The 17,411-nt window shown below is 49.1% G+C and overlaps 1 protein-coding gene across 2 annotated transcripts; it reads left to right on the top strand.

Annotated features, from left to right (window-relative positions):
• The first annotated feature begins 4,870 nt into the window (after positions 1 to 4,870).
• NR2F1 (nuclear receptor subfamily 2 group F member 1) lies at positions 4,871 to 15,305 on the top strand. 2 transcript variants are annotated; one of them, XM_034073086.1, is made up of 4 exons: positions 5,015 to 5,063; positions 5,314 to 5,399; positions 8,670 to 9,197; positions 14,141 to 15,305. In XM_034073086.1, exons 2-4 carry the CDS (start codon positions 5,387 to 5,389, stop codon positions 14,419 to 14,421), a joined length of 822 nt encoding a protein of 273 aa, XP_033928977.1. In that variant the 5' UTR covers positions 5,015 to 5,063; positions 5,314 to 5,386; the 3' UTR covers positions 14,422 to 15,305. The 2 variants fall into 2 exon arrangements, with proteins under 2 accessions (XP_033928976.1, XP_033928977.1); XM_034073085.1 differs by having other exon boundaries at positions 4,871 to 5,399.
• The last annotated feature ends 2,106 nt before the right edge of the window (positions 15,306 to 17,411 follow it).

Raw genomic sequence — 17,411 nt, forward strand, 5'->3', positions numbered from 1 at the left:
GGGAGAAAATACCTCCCCTCCGCACACCCCCCGCTGCCGAAACCAGCACAGTTTGTGCGGGTTTGGGCTTCCGCATGGTTGCGGCTCCCTGGGCCCGGCTGTGAGAGCTTCTGATTGCCGCGTTGACAATATCGCCCGGATAAACAGGCTGCCATCGATCTTTTCATTAGGTGATCAAGTCAGGAACGGGGCAGGTGAAGGAGAGGGGAGCGGGGGGGATGCTCGCACGTCCCCACCCTGGTGTCCTGCCTTGCCAAGTTGTGCTCCGCGCGGGCATGTGGTTGGTGCCCGAGGTCCTGAGTGGGTCAGCGCTGAGAAACACGCGTTGTCTGAGCGGAAGGGGTGGGGGGGAGGTGGGGAGAGAAGGATGTGTGGAAATACTAGAACAGGTTTCTATAGGGGGAGGCTGTAAAGGGGAAAGGTTCGATTCTAGGCAAAATGAGGGCGAAGCGCATCTCCCTCCGCCCAAATTACGGGATGTCCAAGTAACATGAGGTGCCGGGGGGATGCTGGGGGTGGGGGGAGGTGTTGGGGAAGGTCTCCCCGCCAAGTGCCGCGGCCCCTGTCCCCTCCCTCCGCTCCCAAACCCCGAGGAGTGACGCGGCGACTTGCCTGGGGTGACCGTGGGGCCGGGGCCGGCTGCGAGGAGCCCGGTCCGGGGGAAGCCCGGTGCAGCGGCTGGGTCCGTCCACCTTCTCTCAGGGTTTCTGTCTCTGTCTGCCTGTGTCTCTGTCTGTCTCTCTTTCTCTCTCTCTCTCTCTCTCTCCCCCTCTCTCTCCGTGCCTTGCTCTGCCTCTTTTGCTCTGGTTCTTCACAGTCTGGGGAGTAAAATCTAGACGATATAAATACCGAGCTTGCTTTTTTGTCCGAATTAATCTTATTCGTTTCACCTTTTCACTGACCAAGAGACAGGACCGGGAGTTTATTTGGAAAGAGAGGGAGAGAGGAAAGAAGCCTACTGTTGCATAGTCAATAACATCCTTTTTATCAATGCGATATACAATAGGGACGGCTTGGCCAAAGGACTCATTGAAAATCTCTTCATTATTTCGGGACAAAATCAAGCGGTTTTTCTGATCTCAGAAATGATGAAGGATTCTCCTCTGCAGCCGGCTCCCAGCCTCAGATTTCACAGCTGACAGTGAAAGAAGGGGGGGGGGCGGAAATGTGATCACCATATATAAAGTTGAGAGCTTTTTCTTTTTTTTTTCTCGTTCTAATTGAAGCAACGTCTCTTTACAAAAAATAATAACAATAAAACTTCTGACATATATTTCATCCCTTTTCCCCCCCGCAGGTTTTTTTTTCTCCCAGCTTCCACTCTGATTATAAACTTTTATTGAGAGCTGACGGGAGGGTTTGGTGTGGAGTGGTGTGGGGGGATATTTTATTTCTTTATAATCTTATAGTTTGTTTCTCCTTTGTCACACGGACCCAAAATTTCAGACCTCTGGCAGAAGGAGGCTGTTGCAGGGAAGGCAGACTTGGGAGAAAGGAGGGGCAAGGATGAGAATGAAGGGTCTTCTTCGCTCCAGTGAGGGTTTATATTAAAAATAAAGAAGGGGGAAGGTAAATACTTATATACATTATTTTTTAAGAGGGCGTGTGTGACAGGCCGTAGACAGGTTCGGCTCCCCCCGCCCCGTTCTCGCCCGAACTCCCCCGGGCCGAGGGCTCGGTGCCCACTAGATGGCAGCCGGCGCCAGCGATTCCCGCTCAGCTCCGTTCCGTTCCGCGCCGCCGCCGCTGGGGCCGCGGAGGAGAGCGGAGCTGGGAAAACCCTCGCATCTCCGAGATACGGAGCAACTCACTTTTGGGAAGACGGGGGTAGTGGAGAGGGAGACCCCCGGTTAGGGGGCATTGCGTAGAGGCCGGTTTGAGCTCTGATAGCTCCCACACACACCAAAATAATTGAATTAAGGAGGGTGGGGGATCCCACGAAGGAAGAGCGGATCCCGGGGGGGGAGGGGGGGGGGAGAGTTCGGGAAGAGGGAGGGGACAAAAAATAACCCGAAGTGGAATGGGAGCATGTGGAGATGTGGATATGAGTGTGAGGGTGAGTGTGCAAGTGCGCGGGCAAACGCACTCTTGACCCTCCGTGCAGCCTGAGTGTTTTCTACTCCATCATTAAAATCCCTGTCGCCGTTTTGGTGGTTGGAAGGTGAGGGAGGAATAGCGATTTCAGATGGGTGGGAGGAGGGAAAAGAAGAGAAATAGAAAAAGAAAATAAAAACAGGGGGAAAAAAAAAGAAAAAAGGGGGGTAAGAATAAAAGAAGAGGGGGGGAACCCACCAACTTTTCCCTGGAAGCCCACATCGTCCCCTTTTAATTCCCCTTTTCCGCCTATCGCAACGCATCCTCCTCTGTCGATGTGTGTGCTGGTGGGGGGGGTCTTGAAAAGAGGGGGAGGAAGAGACCGTAGACGACCCATGCTAATCAGGTCTCAAAGTAAATAGCAGCGCAGAGCGATCGCAATGTAAATTGTGCTTGTCAGAAGAATCCCCTCTCTCTCCCTCCCTCCCTCATTTCCCCCCCTTCCCCCCCCTTCCCCTTCCTTCCCCATTCCAGTCAGTAGGTAGCCGGGAATTTAAAAAAATAAAAAAATATATATATACATACATATATATATATATTTATATATATATATATAAAGGGAGGGGGAGAAAAAGGGGGGGCGAGCCCTGGTGGGGGGGCAACCAATGGAGTGCGGGAGGCTTGGCTAACTTTAGCCTCCCACTCCCCCCCCCCTCCGCAATTCAGGGCTCTGACCAGTCAGTCGCCTTTGATTATCAGTTGCCAGCAGCCCTTCTCTTGGCTCCTTGACACGCGCTCCATATAAGGCAGCGATCTCCATAGAAACGTGTCAGTTTCAATAGTAGTGTCAAAGTTCACTATATACAGACATTTCGAGCAGATCCCCCTTTCGGAAACATTGCTCTGCTAGGCTTTCCGTTTAAACGCATTCATTTTTTGGGTCTCTCTCTCCCTCTCTCTCCCTCTTCCCTCCCCCCCCCCGCCTTGCATATTCTATTAGTTGTGTGCTTTTCCCCCCCTCTCTCTCTCCCCCTTCATCTCCCTCTTCTCCTTCCTTTTCTTCTTTTTTTCCACCCTTCCTCCTTGTGTCTTTCACTTCATTGCTGCAGGAGAAGAGGAGAGAGAGGTGAAACTAAAAAAAAAAAAAGGGGGGGGGAGAGAGAAAAAAAATCTCAGAAAGAAGGAAAAACTGGGATAAAGCAGAGACGGGGGAAAGAGCAGGGGAAAAAAAAGTCCGAAAAGGAGAGAGAGAAGGCGCTCATATCTTAATACCATAATTATTATTGACCATTCTTGCCTATTTTTTTTATTTTGGGGGAGGGCTTCTCTTGTGGCTGATGAGTTTTGACCCGAAATACTTTTTCCAGGCGAACTGAAAAAAAAAAAAAAAAAAAAAAAAAAAAAAAGAACCTTTTGGGGGGTTGATTTCCACCGATCTTTTTTTTTTTTTTCCTTCTTCCTCGCAACCGGCATCGTGCGCTCTCACAGGAGAAGAGAAGAAGGAAGGGGCAAGAAAGAGGAAAAGAAGAGGATTTATTTACCCGACCTACTTTGGATCTCTCTTTTTCCTGCGCCGTGTCATTATTATTCCCGTCCTCTATTTTTACACTTCGCCGTGAATTCGTCTCTGCGAATTCAGTCACATCCGATTTTTTTTTTGAGAATTTTTTTCCTCTTTTTTTTAAAAAAAAAAGGCGAGAGGGAGCTCGAGCGAGAGAGAGAGAGACAGAGAGCGAGAGAGAGCAGCTCGGGAGAGAAAGAGCAGCGACCGGCAACCTCCTCCTCCGCCACCGTCGCCGCGACAGGAGATCAAACTGCTTCAGCTCCCAGCCCGCCTCCGCCGCGCTCCCCGGCCCCGCCGCCCTGCATGGCTGACGGCTCCCTGCCCTGGACCTGGCCCCCGGACACCTCTATGCCCTGATCTCCGGCCGACGGCTCCTCTCAGCACCTCCCGCCTCCCCGATCACCGGCAGCGGGAACAGCCTCTGCGGGAGCGGCGGCGGCTGCCGGGCCCCGGCAGCGGCGAGCGACGAACGGCGACCTCCTCCTCCTCCACCTCCTCCTCCTCCTCCTCTTCCTTCTCCTCCTCCTCCTCCTCCTCCTCCTCCTCCTCGGCGGCGCCGCGGCTTCCTCTATGCCCGCACATCCTCCGCGCTCGTAGCGCCCGGACCGCGTGTGTGCCCGTGCCCGTGTGCGTGTGCGCGAGTGGGGGAACCCGCCGTGTGCCGGGCGTGTGCGCGCCTGCCTGCCTGCGTGTGCGTGTCCGGCGTGCTACTCCTCTGAATGCCTCTCCCGACAGCCTTGTTTGCCGTTTCTGATTTTGCAACTTGAAGTGGCGGCTGGTGTGGTTGGGGTTTGGGGGGGGGGGGGGGGGGGGGGGAGGGGGTAGAGAGAGAGGGCGCGGAGAGGCGGCGAGAGCCGCGGAGAGCGGGAGCTGAGCGGGGAAGCGGCCGGGAGGGGGTATTTTAAAGAAGAGGGGAGGGGGGGTGAAAAGCGCAGGAAAGGGCAGGGAAGGAAAGGGTAGGGAGGAAGAGGAAAGGAAGAGTGTGGTTTAAAAAAAAAAAAAGAGAGAGAGAGAGGAAGGAAGGGAGAGAGGGAGAGAATCCTCTGTTGCCCCCTCCCCCTCCCTAAAAAAGAAGAAGAAAAAAAAAATTAGCGAGAGCGAGGGGAGGGGGGCTCCCGGCGAAAAATAAATAAAATAAAGAAAACGGCAGGAGCGGCTCCAGGCGGCAGCGGCAGCAGGGCAGCGGCGGCGGCAGCCGAGGCGGAGGCAGGCGGCAGGCAGGGTCCCCTCGCTCCCCGCTCGCCCCCGGTGCCCGGTCGGCCCCCCCCCGCCCGCCCCCCGCCTCCCTCCCCGGCAGCCCGCAGCGAGACCCACCGCTCCCCAGCACTTTTTTGGGCCCGAGATATGGCAATGGTAGTTAGCAGCTGGAGAGATCCGCAGGAAGACGTGGCCGGGGGCACCCCGAGCGGCCCCAACCCTGCCGCGGCGCAGCCGGCCCGGGAGCAGCAGCCCCAGCAGCAGCAAGGTGGGGGTTCGGCAGCCCCGCACACCCCGCAGACCCCCAGCCAGCCGGGACCCCCTTCCACGCCGGGCACGGCCGGGGACAAGGGAGCGGGCCAGCAGGGCTCGGGGCAGAGCCAGCAGCACATCGAATGCGTGGTGTGCGGGGACAAGTCCAGCGGCAAGCACTATGGCCAGTTCACCTGCGAGGGATGCAAAAGTTTCTTCAAGAGGAGCGTCCGCAGGAACTTAACTTACACATGCCGCGCCAACAGGAACTGTCCCATCGACCAGCACCACCGCAACCAGTGCCAGTACTGCCGCCTCAAGAAGTGCCTCAAAGTGGGCATGAGGCGGGAAGGTGAATATTTCTTCCCTACTATGCTCTATCTCGCTCTTTCTCCCTTCCTTCCTTCCTCACCCCCCCTCAACGGCCCTCACCTCCACCCGCGGCTGGGCAAGGCGTGAGCGTGCGAGGGGCTCTCTCCCTCTGTCTGTGTGTCTGCCTGTGCATAAGCGTGCACCGGTATGCATAGGCAGCATATATATATATATTTTTATATATACATATATATGTGTATATACATATATATGTATACACGCGCGCGCACACGCGCGGCTTGCACACACACATATATATATATAAACACACATATATATATATATTTACGTCTCTTCGTGGCGATCTAGGTCTCCCTTTCGCTTCCTCTTCCCATGCACATGTCAATCTCTCCCTGTGCCTGCACTCCATCTGGCAGCTTTACGCCAGGTTTTGTTGTTATTGTCGATGGTGGTTGGTGGTGTTTTCTTTTGCTTTTCGGTTTGTGCCTCCTGCCCTCCTCCCGCTCCTCCCCACCCCCTTCCCCGGCACCACCGCGCTCTCCCCTTCCCTGCTCATTGTGCCGGGAATTTATTATTATTATTATTTATTAATTATTACTATTATTATTACGGCCTCTCGCTAAATATTTATCATTTAAGCTGCTGTCTCCGCTCCCGAGTATGGGTGTGTGTGTGCGTGTGTTTGGATGTGGTTTTGTCTATTGTTGGCAAGAGACCGGGGGGTGGGGGGAGATATATCTCTCTCCCGTACGAGATGTGCTTCCATTCAGCTTCCTTTCCCCCACAACCACCCCCTTCCGCCCCATCATTTCTTTTTAAACCCACAACACTTCTCGGTACGATCCATTTTCCCAGCCTCTTTTTTTTTCTTTTTTTTTTTCCCCGAAAGAAAGATGAAAGACGTGTAAGTAGGGAAGAAAAGAGGAAAGGGAGTGAAAAAGAGGAAGGGGGGGGTGGAAAAGGGGAAATGTGCTACAGTATCTCCGCTTCCTTGTGCTTCCCGGTGCCCTGGAGTGTGCTTCTGTGCGAGATCTGGCCTTGTTTTCACTCCGTGCGTTCAAAGGAAAGTTTGTGACTGAACTGGGTTTCTGTACTTGTGTCATTTCTTTTTTTCTTTTCTCTTTTTCCTCCTTAGCACGCTGCTCATTTTATTTCTTCATCAAACTTCACCCTCTCCTTAAAGCCTGCATACAAATCGCAATTTATAACCTATTTGCCTGTTCTTCTCATTTTAGCAGAATCCGCAGCCTGCATCTGGCAGCGGGCTCCTCACCATTTCCAACTGCTCTGCTATTTATTTATTTTATTTTTTTTCCCCTTCCTCCTCCTTTCCAAGTGTCTCTGTGGTTTTCCTCGCTTTCAGGCTCATTCTCGCGTAGGAAGGTTTCCTGCCTTCCTTTTTATCCTCGAAACATATTTTCTCGGTTTGCAGTTAAAGTTTACTCTGTGACTGTCGTTAAAAATGTCTTAGAGTCACATCAGCGAAACAGTCGATTTTACAGAGCGGAGATTGCTACTGCCTTCATTGGTTTTAAAATATATATATTTTGTATGCCACAAGGAAATGAATGAAGCAGCTCCAGATCTGAAAGAGCTCGCAAATATGACGACTTCATTGGCAGCTTCAGGGGCTGTTAGTAGGCGTCTGGGGGGGGGAGGGCAAAAAAAACAACCAAAAAAGGGGGAGGGGGAGGAAAGGAAGGAGTAGGGGAAAAATAATCAAAAAAAGGCAACTTAGAATTGTACTCGCAGCTAATTGACAAATAACTGCCAAGTTTACAAGGAGGTGGGAGAGGTGGGCTGGAGAGAGGTCCGGCCCGGGAGGAGAGAGGAGGAGGGGTGCTGGGTGGGGGAAGAAAGGAGAAAGTTGGGAAAATGCGGTGACACGCCGGAAAGATGAGTGATGTGAGTGCGTGTGTGTATGTGTGTGTGTATGCGCGGGTGTGGGGGGAACGAGCCCGAGCAGTCGTGTCTCCCCCTGAAGTTACCTTTGTTTACATGGCATGTGGCTGCATAGGCTGGCACTGATAGAGAAAAATACATGCATACACTGGGAGAAAAAAAAAAAAAACAAAACAAACAAACAAAAAAAACCAACAAGAAAGCAAACCAACTTTGGTCAGCTTTCGGGACTTGAGACATGCTTACGCTCTGTGTGGAGATGGTTAATGAATCCAGTGTTTTTGCAGTTGCAAGCTTGTGCATTCACTGTGCAACGCTGACTGCAGGCTTTTGCAGTGGCAACAGCGCACCAAAGATATTAATTACACCGTCCCCCTTTTTTTTCCACGAATGTTTGGCTATTGTAAGTTTGGACCTTTTTGTTTTCTTTCCCCTTTCCATTGATAATACTTAATCTCTCTCTTCCTTTTAGCAGGAAGAACTTTGCTGGGAGAGGGAGGGGTGGGGTATTCTTCTGTGGAAAGATGTTTCTGTGTAATAAAGTTAGCAATGGGGAGGTGGGGGCTGCGACCTGCTCCAGCTTGAATGGTAATGAAGCAGTATTTTTAAAGATTACGGACGCATTTGTTTTGGTATTTTTTTTTAGTTACTCTTATTTTTATATATGAATTGTTTGGGGGTTTGGTATTTTGTTGTTGTTTTTTTTTTTTTCCATTTTAAAAAGCTACACGGAAGATTACTTGTAAATCTCAGTGCTACCAGGGCAATCGGCTGGGATCCGCAACAGAGCCTGGCTGTATTTTTAACAGCTGTCTGTGATTTTTAACCTCACTTTCTCACTACCCGGAGGAATTAATTTTTTAATTTTATCTCATTTATCTATTATTCTCTTTTTTCTTTATTTTTTTCTTTCCTTTTTACGTGCGGCTGCTGCCTTTTGTTGCAAGAGGGTTGGGGGGCTCTGGAGGGGGGGTTGTTGTGAGCAGATTTGTTTGCCTTGGCTTTTTTTTTTTTTCCTTTTATATTTGGGGGTCTTTTCTTTCTTTTTAATCTGTGTTTATTTTGTGAAGCCTGTCTACGCTGGGGCGGGGGGGCGGGTGGTTGGCTGCCGCTGGGCTGGGGCTGCCTGAGCAGGGGTCGGGGCTGGGGCCGATGCCGGGTCGTGTTGTGGGGCTGATGCAGGTCGGCTGCAGCTGCCCGGCTCCGCATGCTTCTGTCTGTCCGTGCTTGTGCGTTTGTTTCGGGTGAGGAGCGGGCGGGAGTATGTGTGTGTACCGGGTGGGTAGAAGCCAGGCATTGTCTTCGGCTGGCTGACAGCACCGCCGGGGCAATGCCTGCGATCCTCCTGGATGCACATTTCCTCTCCTTCTCTCCTTCTTTTTGTCAGCGGTTCAGCGAGGAAGGATGCCGCCCACCCAGCCCAACCCTGGCCAGTACGCCCTGACCAACGGCGACCCCCTGAACGGGCACTGCTATCTCTCGGGATACATCTCCCTGCTGCTGCGGGCCGAGCCCTATCCCACTTCCCGCTACGGCAGCCAGTGCATGCAGCCCAACAACATCATGGGCATCGAGAACATCTGCGAGCTGGCCGCCCGCCTGCTCTTCAGCGCCGTCGAGTGGGCCCGCAACATCCCCTTCTTCCCCGACCTACAGATCACCGACCAGGTAGCTCTGCTGCGGCTCACCTGGAGCGAGCTCTTCGTCCTCAACGCTGCCCAGTGCTCCATGCCCCTCCATGTGGCCCCGCTCCTGGCGGCCGCCGGCCTCCACGCATCCCCGATGTCGGCGGACCGCGTCGTCGCCTTCATGGACCACATCCGCATCTTCCAGGAGCAGGTGGAGAAGCTGAAGGCGCTCCACGTCGACTCGGCCGAGTACAGCTGCCTGAAAGCCATCGTTCTCTTCACCTCAGGTGAGAGGGCGGGGGGGGGGGGGGGGGGGGGGGGGGGGGGGGGCACGCGTGTATGTGTGAAAAGAAAAAGAAAAAAAAAGGAAAAATTAGAAAAAAAAAGCATTTGTAATTTTGTAAAGAAAAGAGCACCAAACGCATACGCCCCGGCCCAAGGATCTACCTCCCCCTCAGGCCCACCAGTCATAATAAATATATGTATATCTGAAGTATATATATATTTCAAATTTATATATATATATCAAATTAAGTGGAGGCGGTGGAAACATGCATGTTAACAATTTTTCCTCTGTGATAGATGGGTGGAATTAACTAGCGGGAAAGTGCATTAGCATTGCCTTTGAAGTGTTCTGATTGTAGCCCATAAGAATATAATACGTCTTCTATTATTGCAACCTGCGAGGGAGAAATTTATAAACATCAAAGGCGAGAGATGAGGAGGAAATATAAGAAATGGAAACAAGGCGAGATAAGAGGCCTGACAGTGTCATTTTTTAATTATTATTCTAATTATCGCCACGATGGGGCTAATTGCCACTTTTTCTGCTTGTTTGTTTGGGGGCTTTTTTTCCCCTTTAAATCTTTTTCTTTCTTTTTTTTTTTTTTTACCCACCCCTCACCCACCCTTTCCCTTTCCTCTTCCCTTGTCCTGGTTTCTTCTGCCTTTTCCAAACCAGTCCTCCCATTTAGTGATAACTACACATCTCTGATAAATCTGACTTAAAGCTAGGCCGAGGCAAAATTAAAAGCATTCCTGAACAAAGATGGCAAATCGTTCAAAGACCTTGTTTAACAGTAAGCAGTTTATAATCCATCAATATTTGTTGCCTTTCATGCATGAGAAATAGTATTTACATTGTATTAAAATTACTCTTAAATTTGCACAGTATTGTAATGTAGCAAATATAGTATTAATATCGATTTGAGCATCAGATAATTTATTTAGACAGGAGTACCTAATTTATATGCAGGGTGGTCGGAGACATGTACTGTGACTGCCCCCTTTTACTTCCAGTGCAAGTGCAGTCTCGCAGCGTTGGAGGAAATATTTCTTTGCACAGGATAAAGTGCAGATCTTCAAACAAATGAAAGATTTAGTGAATAGCCAGCTCGACATTTTAATGTATTTTATCTTTATAAGTCTTCCTGATGGAAACATGTTTTTCAAAAGTGACAAAGAGACCTGCCGGCATTTGTCAGGCTGATTTAACTCCTTCAGCCTGCCTGCAGACTCTCAGACTTTCCCTTCCCATTGATTTCAGGGTTCCCATCAATACACAGAGGAGGTAGGGGAGAACCCTCCTGGTTTATTATTACTACTATTTATTTTTCCTTTTGCCCAGATCCAACTTGGAGACATCCTTCTCAAGCAGAGGGGACGTGGTTTGTGCCTCGGCCCTTCCACCCACCAAAGGCCCAGAGAAGGGGATTGCCCCATATGGGGACATATTGGTGGAGATACTCTTTTTTGTTTTCTCTCCTTCCCTCCTCCCCCTTTCCCCCACTCCCATGTTCCCCCTTTATCTTCCCCAACTGATTGGCCTTATCTAGAAACCCTGGCTTTAGAGGAGCCCTTCATTTATACGTGTTAATAACGAATGTCATAACTAAATGTTTGCACGGGGAGAAACCCCCTCCCACGGTGGAGCAGTGTGAATGGGGCTCAAGGAAGACAACAATAATATTATTTGGAGCAGGATGAAACGGGGCATCTCAGAAAATGGAAATACAGCTGTCAGGAGTAATCTACCCGTTACCCCCACCCGCACGTTTCCACTTTTCACTAAACTTGTTTTGATTGCTTAGCCAGAGGGGAATTCATGGGAAGCCTTTCTCAAAGTCATCTAACTTTTAAACAAACTTTGACTGATGGAAAAGACATTTTTAGGCATATTGTCCAAAGTCCTTCGCTGACAACTAAGTATTTAGAGCTGACGTGAGTTTCTCCTGTCGAGGTTTTAACATTTGGGCTCTGGATACCATGCATTTAATCCGTAAAATTTTGGACACCATCCAACGGTTGGGTTGTGACCTAAAACCTGCTCCTTTCTTGCCTCTTTTTTTCCATTTTTTTCTCTTAATTTTTCTTTTTTCTCCCCCCAAAACTTCAGATTTATTAATTCCTGCTCCTACCTTTTCTTCCACATAAATACACGTTTCCAAGAAGGGGCAGAGCCAGATAACATAAATCCAATAAATCTACTTGTAGCGCAGTAAGAACTTTGATTTCTAGTTAGATGCCAGCTGATTACATCTGTATTTTCTGAGCACTAAACTCTTCTGAACACGTAACATGACATATATTCCCGCCACTACAAAGAGGAAGGCTGGAGTGTACTGAACAGTAATGGTTATTTATTTACATAATTTCTTTTCCATAGACTGCAGGAAGAAATATACAGCTTTCCCTTACTGACACACTGCCATATAAAAAAGTGAGGCACACACAGGATTTTCACATTAGCCCACTTTCTGAGATGGATTTATAATTCACCTCTGGTAAACAGGGATTGCATTATTTCTCCCATGGATTGCACCTCTCTATTAATCTAGTCCAGCTGTGCATCCCTTAATTATTATTATTTTTAATCCCTTTCTGAGGGGAGAGTTAAGCCTTCCCACCACCATCTTCAAGGATGCAGAATAAAAACTGAGTAAAGGCATATGCCAGATCACTTAAAATAATTAAAGGTCCATAGATAATATTGACATGAGAAAATCCTGAGTGTTTGGAGGTCTAAGCCAAAATCCAAGGTATATCTTTCTAAACACCCCCCCTTTTCCCAACCTCCCCAGGCTGGTGCCCTTCTAGCCAGCAACTTGCCCATCTGCATTGTCCAGTGACCTGCAATTATAGGTGCACTTATCGTAAATATCTGATAAATATTTTACTAACCTTAAGGGTATGGCATATGGGGCATAAAGAAAAAAGCCCTGCTAGGGTGTCAGTAAGACCCTTTCATATTGCATTGTTTGGAAGTTGAATAGGATCCTAATGCATAACGGGCAGATAATGCGTGTAAAATAGCAAGATACATGTAAATATGGAGTGTGATTTGTGGCAACCAACATATGAACAGGCCTGTGGTTTTGATATATATTGCAAACAGGAACAGGCCTGAGGTCTTGATAGATCTGTATGTTGCAGCCTAGTGCTTTAGATGTTGCAAAATATCATTGCATTAAAGGTATGGATTAACGGAGCAGCCTCGCTCAGATAATTGTGTATCTGAGGGATGCCAAGTCCGCAGCTCAGGTCAAGGGTTCTCCTCCTCCGAAGTTCCTGAATTATGGCTTGTTTTATTTGTGTCTTTGCTCGAGGCCATAGTATTGTAGATGAAGGTGTTCAGAAATCTTTGTAAAGCCAGTTCTCGATATGAGAAGACTTCAGCTTCAAAAATGCAGTTGCCACAGATTTTTTTTTTTTTTTTTTTTTTTTTTTTTTTGGGCGGGGGGTGAGTGGGAAGGGGTACGTTGAATAATTTGCTGTGTCTTTCCAGGGTCATAACTCTACGTTCATGATTTTGTAATGTCCTTTTTGGGGCATTAACATGCATTAATTCATATATGGATCTATATATTAACAAAGTCTGGCTTTGATCTGTGTTAAACCACACTGCCAGCAGGCTGCCTCCCTCTGATCCTGATATATTAGGGGGGCTTTTTGTTTGGGTGTTTTTTGTGTAATTTTAAAATATTTATTATTAATCTCTGAAACAATGTGGATGGTTCCAGCCATCCAGGCATACCCACCACTTGTCCACGACAGCACCTTCCTGCACAAGTCCCTCAGTAAGCAGCCTGTGCACAGTTTATCCCCACTTTGGGGGTTCACAGAGATGGGGCACCCAGCTAACGTGTCAATGCACAAACGCACCTACAACTCTCTGCGTGTACCTGTGCACACAAGAAGGTGCAGGGTAAGGTGTATCAGGGCAAACGCATGTCTGTAAGGGGGTTTCTGCTCCCGGACTAGGATGCATTTCCAAGAGTGATATAGTTCTGAGGGGTGCCAAGGAGCGAGTCTGTGGCCCTATACGTGCCATAGGGAGCTATGGGGAATCTCTCAGGCCACATTTAGGCAAGACTCACCCTTGCAGCCCTCACCAGCTTTGTGTCTGAGAGCTGCAGGAGCCGGCTTAGCTTAAACCCGAGTTAACCCATTACCCTTTTTTTTTGCCGGATTTATCGCGCAGCCTGCAAAGTCGTGCCAAATTTGCCATAGCTGGCGGCAGGGCAGGGACGGAGGCCACGCTCCTTCTCCCTGACCCATCTCTTCTCCCTCTGGCCGGCTCCCTCTCTGCCGCTGCAGGTCCCAGTCGCTGCCTGCTCATAATGTGCAGCCATGTCAACAAACTCCCTCTGCGTGTGAGCGCTTCCGTTTTTCACCTTTATTATTGTTATTTATTATTAATAATTATTACTATTTTCCCCAGTAACCCTCCATTTTCCCCCACACCCGGTATTATTTAACGGGGGCTTGTCCTGCTTTCCAGCAGCCCAGTGAAGGGCTCCCTGGGGTTGGGACCGCACTCGTCGGCGCAGAGCGTCCGTGTGTCTGTCGCTATACATGTGTCTGTGTGTCCTATGAGGGCGCAGAAGGGCTGAGGGGTGAGTGGTAGGGGACCTGGGGGCTGTGTGGGCACCCCACGGCATCCCTCATGAAGATACGCACGGGGGCTGCGAGGCGCGGACAGGTCGTGTTGTGTCTTCTGCGGCAGTGCGGGATGGTGATGATAATGGGATGATGATGGGATGGGAATGGGATGGATGGGGGGTGCTCCTTTGGGGGTGCCCCCCCGATGCCGGCAGCGCTTCACCTCGCTCTTCCCCGCCACTAACCATCTTTCCCTCCACCCCTTCCTCCTCCTTCCCATCCTCCTCCTCCTCTCCCTCCCGCCGCCGCCGTTCCACGGCTGCTTCCGCGGGCTCGGTGCGACGGGCAGACGCCTGCGGCTTGTCGGATGCTGCGCACATCGAGAGCCTTCAGGAGAAGTCCCAGTGCGCGTTGGAGGAGTATGTGCGGAGCCAGTACCCCAACCAGCCCAGCCGCTTCGGGAAGCTGCTACTGCGGCTGCCCTCGCTGCGCACCGTCTCCTCCTCTGTCATCGAGCAGCTCTTCTTCGTGCGCTTGGTAGGTAAAACCCCCATCGAAACCCTCATCAGGGATATGCTACTGTCGGGGAGCAGCTTCAACTGGCCTTACATGTCCATCCAGTGCTCCTAGAGCCCCGCCCGCACCCCCGGCAGAAACGCGGAGGAGCGGCAGAGGCGGGAGCGCTCGCACCGAGGAGCAGTCGGGGTGCGGGGGGGGGGCCCGGGAGGCGGACACCGAACAAAAGAAAGGGCCGAGTAGGAGCAGAGGTGTGGCCGTGGCGGGGAAGGACGGGCCTCGCGTCCGTAGAGGTCGTGGTGTTTCGCTTTTTCATTTTATTTTTGGCCTTTTTTTTTTTCCGGAAAGGAGGACAAAAAAATAATAATAATAATAAAAGAGATGAAAAAGGAAAAAAAAATAAAAAATAAAGTCAAAACAACAAAAAAATGAGTATTGAGGGGATATTAATCACACTTGAAGGGGATACTGGATTTTCCAGGATTTATTGTGGACTGTTGTTGATATATTCTGTACAGTAACAAACAAGACGCGTCGAAACTGAACTGAACCTTGCGTAGAATGAAAAAAAAAAAGAGCAAAAAAACAAACAAAACAAAACAATTCCACACGCAAACACTTACCACGAGCATTGTTACTCATTTTGTAAAATATTAGTCTTTATTTTCATTTTTTGTAAAACTTAAAACATCATATGCGCATAAAGGAAGAAAAAAGAAAAAAAGAATTGAGAATTAGGGGAAAATAACATTTTCCAAATAATTATAAAAAAAAATTGTCCTGTGTCTATGTATCTATATCTGTTTTGTATTTTTTTCTGGTTCCAAACCAGGTTTCCTGTGATTCTATACTAATAATTTTTGATATAACCCTTTGCTTCTTATAATGAGTGCGATATCTGTTGTCGAAGCTGTTCTTCAAGAATTAAAATTGAAGTGAGAATTTAAACAAAAATAAAAGAATTTAGCAAAAAAAATCAACTTATCATCCCACAACCCATGAGTCTTGTTGCTTGAAACATGCCAACAGCTTACCAGGAAAAAGAAAAAAAACTCTCAAAAAAGGAGAGGAAAGACACAAAACCCAAACTAAACTCCCTGGGGTTTTTTTTAAACTCCTTTACCTATGTGAAAAGGGAGAAATTGAAAACAACTTGTGAGGGGTCACCAAGCTGTGCAGAGCACATGGTGTTCCAAGGCTTGGCTTGGCTGTGCAAGCATAGGGCTGGGCACTGGAGGCCTAGGCCATGGTGTGATGCCTTATTGGGACCACATGGCACATGGGCCCATTCTGCTGGCCAGCCCTTTGTGGAAACACATTGTCCCATCAGCTGGGGATGCTTCTGCTGTGTTCACACCTTGCTGCTTGCTGTTGGGCACCATGGGGCAATGGATTGAATTTGCAGTATGCTGCCACTGCCCCGTGTGCAGGGAGAGGCATACTGTAGCCATGACTCTCCTGCTCTCGTTGATAGCTTTCTGCTTATGGGGGCAATGAGTGGGATGGGGTTTTTTTCCTTTTTTTTTTTTTTTCTTTCCTCTTTTCTACCCCAAGGACCCGCAGAGCCTGGTGGCGTGTGCTCCAGTGTGCATGCCTTGTGCTTGCTGCTAGCTGAAACATCCCTCTCGCTCTTTCTCCTGACTCCAGTTGCTGTGCATGGAGGGTATTCCCAGCCCATTAATATAGAAATCCAACTGGATGCTTGCTCACTGGGTGATGAACTAGCACGTTCCGTGTGTGCCCATGTGCCACAGCCACACATAAAACATGGACTGCAACCCCCCATGTCACGGGCACCCACCGCAGGGGCCCCAGCTCAGAACCCAAAGCCCTGCTTCCTTTTGGCTCACCCTTTTTTTTGTAAAGAAAACTAAAAATCGTTTCTCTAATGGAGCCCCTTTGAAGGTAAAGGCTTCACAATGCTTCTAGCTGGTGGTGCGAATCCCTGTAACAGCTTTCAGTGCATTAATGTTTTATAGGATCTGAGACGGAGCTGTAAGAACACATACTACCAAGGGAGCTCTTTCTTAACATATTAATAAAGCTGGATCTTTAAAAATAACATTCTACCCCTCACGCAGGCACCTCCTGTGCCCTCCAAACAAGCCTGGATGAGCCAGGCTTTTCAGTTTGTGGAGTTACGGGCAATGTTTTCCTTTTAATTTGCTGTCCTCCATACTCTCCTTCTCTCTCCCCATTTCTCTCCCCCCCCCCCCCCCCCCCTTTTTTTTTTCTTTGCGTTAACAAGATCCTTCAATCCAACTCGCTTGGGGTTTTTAATATTCTAGGCGCAGCAGATCCGAGGCGAGAGCAGCTCTATACAGTAGGCACTTATAGCTGGATAATCAACACTGTGGGCAGATCTTCTATGGGGGCAGAGCCCATTTCAGGATGGAGAAGCAGCCTGTATTCTTGGGTGCTGGGGTGGGGTAAGGGGGGCACAGATGATTTCAAGACCTGGGCACAGAAGGAGGAGAATTAGACAGGCAGGCAGGCAGGTGGACAGAGAGACTCCTTTTTCCCCCTCGCATAGACGCTGCATAGGCGACAGCTTTGTTCCTCTCCCTGTTCATCTTCTCTGGGCAGAAGGGTTCCAGCAGACCTTCCGGGCTGCCAGGGGGAGCAAACGGGGATTCTCAGCCCCCGGAGGTGCTTAGAAGGAGCTCTTCAATATTGCTTTTTGGTGGGATAGGTGACTGGGGTCCCAGCTGAGTTAGCAGTTAAAGCTAAACAGACAGATCAAACAATAAAAAATACAACAAAATAAATAAAGAAAAAAATCAAGAAGCAGAAAAAAAACCCCACCAAACCCCACAACAAAAGTAATAAAGCAAATGGAGATACTGGAAAAGAAAGGCAGGTCTTGGTTTCTTCCAATGAGATGTAAATATACTCATTACACTGTTATTTCACTGATGAAAACAAATAAACTTCTTAGGTCAAAAACGTATTTTTCAATTAATTTTCATATTTATGAGTAATAATAACCCACCGATTGCCGAGAAACTTGCAGGTGTAGAGGAGGTGTATAAGATGCACTTATTTCCATGTATGTGCCTAGAAAGAAGTGTTTCAATCCCTTATTAAACTTTGCTTACAAGACG

Source organism: Melopsittacus undulatus, chromosome Z (assembly GCF_012275295.1).
Source record: "Melopsittacus undulatus isolate bMelUnd1 chromosome Z, bMelUnd1.mat.Z, whole genome shotgun sequence".
Taxonomy (NCBI): Eukaryota; Metazoa; Chordata; class Aves; order Psittaciformes; family Psittaculidae; genus Melopsittacus; species Melopsittacus undulatus.